Below are 7,856 nucleotides of genomic sequence, written 5' to 3'. Positions count from 1 at the left end.
AGATGGGGTCTTGCTCTTGCTCAGGGTGGTCTCAAACCCTTGAGCTGAGGCAATCCACCTGTCTTGGCTCCCAGAGTGGTAGGATTACAGACGTGAGCTACCATGTCCAACTAATTTTTCTAGTTTTTGTAGAGAAAGGCTCTTGCTCAGGGTGGTCACAAGCTCCTGGCCTTAGGCGGTCCTGCCATCTCAGCTTCCCAAAGCGCTAGGATTAAAGGTGTGAGCTACCGCACCCAGCTTCATTTGCTATTTCATTTGAGCCTCATGTTAACCTTACAAGGGAGCAGAATTGAGGTACACTAAGGTTAAGAAATCTAGCCAAGGCCACACAGCTAGTAAGTGGTAGAGCCAGGATTTCAGTGGTGTTTTTTCCTGTAGGTGGTGGTCTTGCCCCTGGCCCCGGAGCCCTGGCTGCTGCCTCCGCGTGTGCACCGGGCATCTCTTCCACGCAGGGTGCAACACTCTTAAGCTTTTGGTGGAGAGACAGACATAAAGAAAATCCACTTTGAGCAGACAAGCTGTAGATACAAATAACACAAATGATAGTAAGAAACTAGCAGGAAAGAGAGGTTAGATAATGGGAGGGTCATGAGCAGAGAAAGGAAGGCTCGGGGTGGAGCAGGGAGGGCTCTGAGGAGGCGGTGGCTCCAGAACCGCTCTGCGTGATGGTGGCATCTGCAGAAACCAGCTTATGGTGAGGAATGTCTCTTTTAGGAACCTACTACTAACACAGAGGACAATGATAAGTACCCTGAAGATTCTCCAAATACAACAAGCCCAGGTAAGGACTGGATATTTTGTATTCCTATGGGCTGAGGGACTCAAGGTCCAAGGATTATTTGGACAGATTGGCAGAGGACCAATGACAGAAATGTTCTTTTATTCCTTTGTATGTTAAAGTTGGAGGATGTTTGTTGAGGTTAGCTAAGATATAGTCAAGAGATAATAAGAACAGTGGGACAAATCAGTGAAATACCTCACAATCAGCCCACAATGCAAGTAAATGTGCTACAAACTAAATCAGCCAAGTCTGATGTGGAATACCTGCTGAGGAACCTTTGTTTGGGGAGCCTTTGATTTCAAAGCTTCTGATTCCCCTACCTGCAAGACCCGAAAACTTAGCTATATTTGAATCAAGAATAATCCCAAGTCCTGCTACATATTGGGGACTCATGGAGCCCAGACTCCAGAGGTCCAGTATTTCAGCAGCTCCATCTGACAGTTCTTGGGCTTTGTGAGGAAGTCCTTGGCCTTCCCCTTCCCTGGGCAGGTCTGAACCCTCCCAAGTTCAAAGCCCTGCAAATGCAGAGCACCTATGCAGTGCCTGCTGAAACCTGGGGCTGAGCTCTGCCCAGCAGGGGCCCAGAGGACAGAAGCCAGCCCTGCTCTCAAGGAGGCTGCAGTCTAGTGGAGAGGCCTGGCAGAGGAAACCAGTGACTGACACAAAGCTGGGTGTGGGGGGTCCAAAAGGAAGCACAGAAAAAGCAAAAGGAATCCTGGAGAAGGTGCCATTTGAAATAGGCCTTGAATGGTATCTACTGGATGGCAGGGGCTGCTGTGGAGGGGAGAGGGGAACTCTCCACCCACCTCACTGGCCATCTTATCCAGCTCCTTATCTATGGGCTGATAACTCCTGAATCTCTATCTTCACCCCAACTGCTCCACTAGGACCTAGACTCCTGTGTCCATCTACTTGGTTGACATATGGGATACCTACTAGAGGCCTCCGACTTAACATGTCTAAAAAAGACTGCCGATGCCTCCCCACCCCTCCAACTCACATCTGTTCTTCTCCATCTCTGGTCCCACACTCACTGGGCTGCTCAGGGATGGGGCAATCAGGCCTGCTTCCTCCCCTCCTTCACCCTATAGCTGGCTCCTCAGCAGGCACTCTAAATATTTGTTAAATGAAGGAGGAATAAATTTTTTTTTTTTGAGACAGAGTCTCACTTTGTCATCCTCAGTAGAGTATAGTGACATCATAGCTCACAGCAACCTCAAACTCTTGTGCTCAAGTGATCCTCTTGCCTCAGCCTCCCCAGGAGCTGGGACTACAGGCGCCCACCACAATACCTGGCTATTTTTTTAGAGACAGGGTCTCCTGCTTGCTCAGGCTAGTCTCGAACTCCTGAGCTCAGGTAAACTGCCCGCCTTGGCCGCCCAGAGTGTTGGGATTAAAGGTGTGAGCCACTGCGCCTGGCCTTAAGGAGGAACAAATGTAAAAGATTATCAAGTATTAATAAACACTCAAGCCAAACACACTGTTTTCATTACATAGCTGCTGCTGCCAAGAAACAGTGGGCATAGTTGGGGAGACCTGTTCTTGCATCCAGTGCTCCTGGGCTCATTGCCCAGTCCACCTTCTGTGGACGTCTGATGTGCTGACTGGCAGGAACCTCTTCATCCACAGTGGATGCCCTTTGGGGCAGAAGGGCCTGAGTCCTTGTCCATAGCAGCCCCAACTGAAGTAGGGAGTGATGGTTTTGCTTAGATGTGCCCTTGGTCCAGTCCAGGGCCTCGGTCAGTTGTAGGAAGGGCCTTCTCTGGGAGGACATGCTCCTGGTGGGGCTGTGCCTTCCTCTGTGCAGGAAGGTGCTGTGTGAGCTGCTCTGTGCCGGCAGCTGGCAGCATGGCAGTAGAAGGAGTACACTGGCCCCACTTTCAGGGGGGTCAGTCTAGAGGTGAAGAAGTAATCAGGTGGAGCCAATCAGGTGGAGTGGGGTCATTGCTCAAAAGAAGTGACATCATCTCATCTGAGACCCAAAGGCCATGTAGGGACTAGACGGCACCGGGGTGCAGCCAAGGTGGGAAGAGCATTCCAGGAGGAAAGAGAACATGGCAAGTGGGAGAACTGGGTGAAGTTCATGTGGCTGGGGCTTGAGCCAAGTAGGGGACAGGCAAGAGATGAAAACCCAATGGAGAAAACTGCTTCCAATACTTAATTCAAAGCATCTGAGTCTCTCTGGCATTGTCCTCAATGGAGCTGCCATCAAGCAGGTCCCCAAAGCCTTGTTTCTTATACCCACTCTGGGCCTTATGGGGGCAGGTGGAATGCAACGAGAGAAACCACTCTGAAAATGAGTGGGAGCCTGTGGCTGGCCACAGGAGCTCAGAAACTCTGAGCTTGAGGTGTGTCTCTTGCCAAGTGGTGAAGTCCTGGTGTCTGACAGATGATGCTGGGGGTGGTTCTTTTGAAGCTGGCTTTAGCCAGAAAACTGTAAAGCTTGTCAAGTGGCCTGCTGGTTAGCACAGCTGTTTCCTCTTCCAGGGGTGGGTAAGGTTCCTCTGAGGCTTCTGACAGCTCTAGCTAAGTGGGTTTCTCTTTCTCCTCCTGCTCCTTTTTTTTTTTTGAGACAGAGTCTCACTATGTCGCCCTCAGTAGAGTGCTGTTGTGTCACAGCTCACAGCAACCTCAAACTCTAGGGCTTAGGTGATTCTCTTGCCTCAGCCTCCCAAGTAGCTGGGACTACAGGTGCCCGCCACAATGCATGGCTATTTTTTGGTTGCAATTGTCATTGTTGTTTAGCAGGCCCAGGTGGGGCTTGAACCTGCCAGCCTTGGTGTATGTGGCTGGTACCCTACCATCTGAGCTATAGGCGCCAAGCCCTCCTGTTCCTTTCTCTTATTTTACTCCTATTCATTCTTTCTCCACTATTTTTTTTTTTTTTGACCTAGTGCAACAGCTTTCTTCAGAACCACTGCCCATGTTCCTGGTAGCTGGCGGAAGCCTGGCCTTCGGGGCACTCCTCTGCATTGGCATTGTCCTGAGGTGAGATGGGTCCTGGGGATGGCCCCGTGGTGTCCTCCTCTTTCCTCTGCCCATCAGTCATCAGAACTTTACAGAGTGTTCATCCTTCTGCACACCAACACTCACAGCACGACATACAGGGTATCTGCTATGAGACCAAGCCCTGTTTTGGGTGCTATCAGAGACAAGGATTATGGGACAGACACAGTCTGGGGGGAACCAGACACAAAGAGACCTGGTGAGCGCTGAGAGAGACACTGTGCTGAGGAGAAGGAGGAGTTAGTCTGATGAAGAGGAGAGAGAGGGTTCTAGGAGAGAAGCCTCATATGTGTCATGTTTGAGGGTGTGTGCATGTGCCAGTGTGTAGCAGTACAGGGGAGGGGACAGTGGGGAGGTAGATTGGAGCCAGGTCATGAAAGGCTTTGAAAGAGATTGGAAGGGTTTTAGGCCTTCTCTGGAGTGTGATGAGTACCCGTTGGAGGGTCCTAAGAAGAATGTGTTTAGGTTTGCAGTTTTAGGAGCTCATTCCCATGTATTTGGGAGGGCAGATGGGAGCAGGGAAATGGACAGTGTGTGGGCAAGAGACCATAGGAGCCTGCTCCAGAACCATGGTGGTGGGCCGGAGAGCCAGGAATGGATTGAGATATATTTCAGAACTAGAATGGCAGTTATTTGATGATGATAAATGAGGAGGAGTCACAGTGACCCCCAGGTTTCTGTCTTCAGCACCTGGGCAGGTGGTGGTGTCACTCACAGAGCAGAAATGCGGAGAGAAGACAAGTCTGGGTGGAAAACGACCTTGTACTTTGGGGCCTTCTGTGTTTGAGGTGCCCATGAGAATCTCGAGTGGACATGTTTGGTAGACAATTCAGTGGCATGTAGATAGTCATTAGAGGTAGACAATTCAGTGGCATGTAGATAGTCATTAGAGCCATGGGAGAGGTGGGATGGGGTGGGTGACAGGGCCTTGTGAAGACCCAATACTGGAAGTTGGGGAGGAGCAGGACCAGGGGACCCTGTGCTATGACAACCACAGGGAAAAGTACCATAGGCTCTGGGGCTACAAAATGAATTTGGCTTTTCTTCCTTCCCAAGAGTCACATACTAGAATGATTAAAAGACCATGTGAGAAGCCCCACAACAGAGGTATGTACTTACAGAGCTAAACCCCAGGTGTTTGGCAAGACCTCCTTGGGAATAGTCTATGTCTCAACCCATGTAGAACTGAAAGTCTGACCTTTAAATGCTCTGTCCTGGTTCTATCTTCCAGCGGTGGTTAGGAAATACTCTTTCAGGCTGGGTCAGCCACTGGCCACTCATTGTGTCCATTTCATTCTAATCTCCTCTCCCCATTTGGTCCCATCTGTCCACCACTGGCCCTTAACAAGCAGTGCCATCTTGCTGTGCGATTAACCACTCATGGAGAAGCATTAGGTGCAGACAGATCTAGTTCACTAATCTGCTGATGATGCTTGGACACTGGCTGGTTGCTAAACAACCACAGTCCCTATGGGCACACACAGGGCAGGTGCCCCGTACTGAGGACGTATTAGTAATTTATTTCCTAGCTTGGTGAGTTTCCATTGTCTATATAAGGCACATTTATTTGGAAAGAGGCCAGTTGTTTCAAGTGATGAAAAACTCCTCTACTCCCCAAATCCCTCTGCCAAAGAAAGAGTATAAATGTAGAGATACTGTGGGGAGCTGGGAGTACTCAAGTGGCTGAACCATGGTGACCACTGGGGTGGCCATATTTACAGTAGGCTCAATGTGAGAGACAGGTAGACATTCGTCCTGCCAGTCCATGGTACCGTATTTTTACTTTTGCTATATTTATTTTATATATTGTCCCAAATATAGTATTTTCTTAAATATTTTTCCTGAAATATCAGTGATCATTTTTAAATATTTAAATTTGCTGTTGAAAAAGGTTGTGCTGGCTCGGCGCCTGTGGCTCAAGCGGCTAAGGCGCCAGCCACATACACCTAAGGTGGCGGGTTCGAATCCCCAGTCCGGGCCCACCAAACAACAATGATGGCTGCAACCAAAAAATGGCCAGGCATTGTGGTGGGCGCCTGTAGTCCCAGCTACTTGGGAGGCTGAGGCAGGAGACTCGCTTGAGCCCAGGAGTTGGAGGTTGCTGTGAGTGTGATGCCACGGCACTCTACCCAGGGGGACAGCTTGAGGCTCTGTCTCAAAAAAAAGAAAGAAAAAGGTTGTGCCATTTTGTGAAGTGGGTGTTATGACTTATAGGGGCCAAGTCTTTCTACCCTAGTCTCTGGCCCCACCAGTTCTCTCTCTTTATTATTTATTTAATTTTTTTTTTTTAAGATAGAGCCTCAAGCTGTCACCCTGGGTAGAGTGCTATGGCATCACAGCTCACAGCAACCTCCAACTCTTGGGCTCAAGTGATTATCCTGCCTCTGCCTCCCAAGTAGCTGGGACTACAAGCGCCCACCACAAGGCCCAACCATTTTTTGGTTGCAGGCACCATTGTTGTTTGGCGGGCCCAGGCTGGATTCGAACCCACCAGCTCAGGCCTATGTGGCTGGTGCCTTGGCTGCTTGAGCCACAGGAGCTGAGCCTTATTTATTTAATCTCTTTTTTTTGAGACAGTCTCACTATGTTGCCCTGGGTAGAGTGCTGTGGCATCACATCTCATAGCAATCTCAAACTCTTGGGCCTAAGCGATTCTCTTGCCTCAGCCTCTCTAGTACCTGGGACTATAGACACCCACCAAAATGCCTGGCTATTTTTTGTTGCATTTGTTGTTGTTTAGCTGGCCCAGGCCAGGTTCAAACCCGCCAGTCTCATGTATGTGGCTGATGCCATAACCACTGTGCTATGGGTGCTGAGCCTATTTGTTTATTTTTTTTGAGACAAGAGTCTCACTATGTCACCCTTGGTAGAGTATTGTGACAACACAACTCACAGCAACCTCGAACTCTTAGGCTTAAGCGATTCTCTTGTCTCCAGCCTCCCAAGTAGCTGGAACTACAGGCACCCGCCATAACACCAGGCTATTTTTTGGTTGTAGTTGTTATTTAGCTGGCCTAAGCTGGGTTTGAACCTGCCAGCCTGGGTATATGTGGCTGGCACCCTACCCACTGAGCTATGGGCACTGCCTCTCTCTTTATTTTATGCTGTCGGGCACTGGGAAGTTAGGAGTTTTCTAGTGGAGAATTATTTTTCTACGTAATTACCTAGAATATGCATAATTGTCATTAAGTGTATGCTTATGGTTTAAAAATCACTTTGTATTGAATGTAGTGTCTCATTCCAATATATATATATGTATATTTTTGAGACAGAGCCTCAAGCTGTTGCCCTCAGTAGAGTGCCATGGCAGCATAGCTCACAGCAACCTCCAACTCCTGGGCTTAAGCAATTCTCTTGCCTCAGCCTCCCAAGTAGCTGGGACTACAGGTCCCACAGGCTCACCACAAGGCCCGGCCATTTGTTGTTTGTAGTTGTCATTGTTGTTTGGCAGGCCCAGGCTGTATTCGAACCTGCCAATTCTGGTGTATGTGGTTGGCGCCTTAGCTGCTTAAGCTACAGGTACTGAGCCTCCAATATTTTAAAATAAAAGATTCTTCTACCTCCACAGTGGGAGGTGGAGGACTTTCATGATGTCTGGGCTGGTGAAAGTGGCCTGTACAATGGCTACTTTGTGTGGCTTTGAGAGTAGAGACCCTTGGTTTCTACATGCTTTTTTATAAGAGTGAGAATTATGAGTATTTTAAAAAACCTCTTTTAGGTACAGAACCTTGTCTTTAAACAAAAATTTTGGAACCCCACATATGTAAAATAGATAAAAGGTGGAGGTTAAGGTGCAAACAAAGTCTGCAGGCTGGCTGTTTCTTCTTGCTACCTGTGCCATGTCCTCTCCTGCCCTCAGCCCTGCTCACACTCACCAGACCTGGTGTGGCCATCCCAGCCTGGCTGGGCTCAAAGACCCTTTTGAGCTTGGTGATTTTCAGAAAAGTTTTCATTCTCTCTTTGAAACATTTCAAAAGGAAACTTCTGGTAACCTGTCTGGTTGCTTTGAAAAAACCGAGGACAGATATTGCTTTCATTTTGGTTAATAAGGTCAATAGGTACTATATAT

At 48.7% G+C, this 7,856-nt stretch overlaps 1 protein-coding gene across 1 annotated transcript in view; it reads left to right on the top strand.

The window, feature by feature from the left end:
* The window catches only part of IL6R (interleukin 6 receptor), a 64,359-nt gene that overhangs the window by 49,767 nt on the left and 6,736 nt on the right, over positions 1 to 7,856 (top strand). Inside the window, exons 7-8 of the mRNA XM_023516377.1 lie at positions 715 to 781; positions 3,676 to 3,769. Of these exons, the coding sequence (XP_023372145.1) occupies positions 715 to 781; positions 3,676 to 3,769 (161 nt within the window). The remainder of the gene's footprint in view (positions 1 to 714; positions 782 to 3,675; positions 3,770 to 7,856) is intronic.

The sequence above is a fragment of the Otolemur garnettii genome, unplaced genomic scaffold, assembly GCF_000181295.1.
Source record: "Otolemur garnettii isolate 467f Iridium unplaced genomic scaffold, OtoGar3 scaffold00091, whole genome shotgun sequence".
Taxonomy (NCBI): domain Eukaryota; kingdom Metazoa; phylum Chordata; class Mammalia; order Primates; family Galagidae; genus Otolemur; species Otolemur garnettii.
The sequence above is the reverse complement of the archived record's forward strand: the minus strand, read 5'-3'. Positions and strand labels throughout refer to the sequence as shown.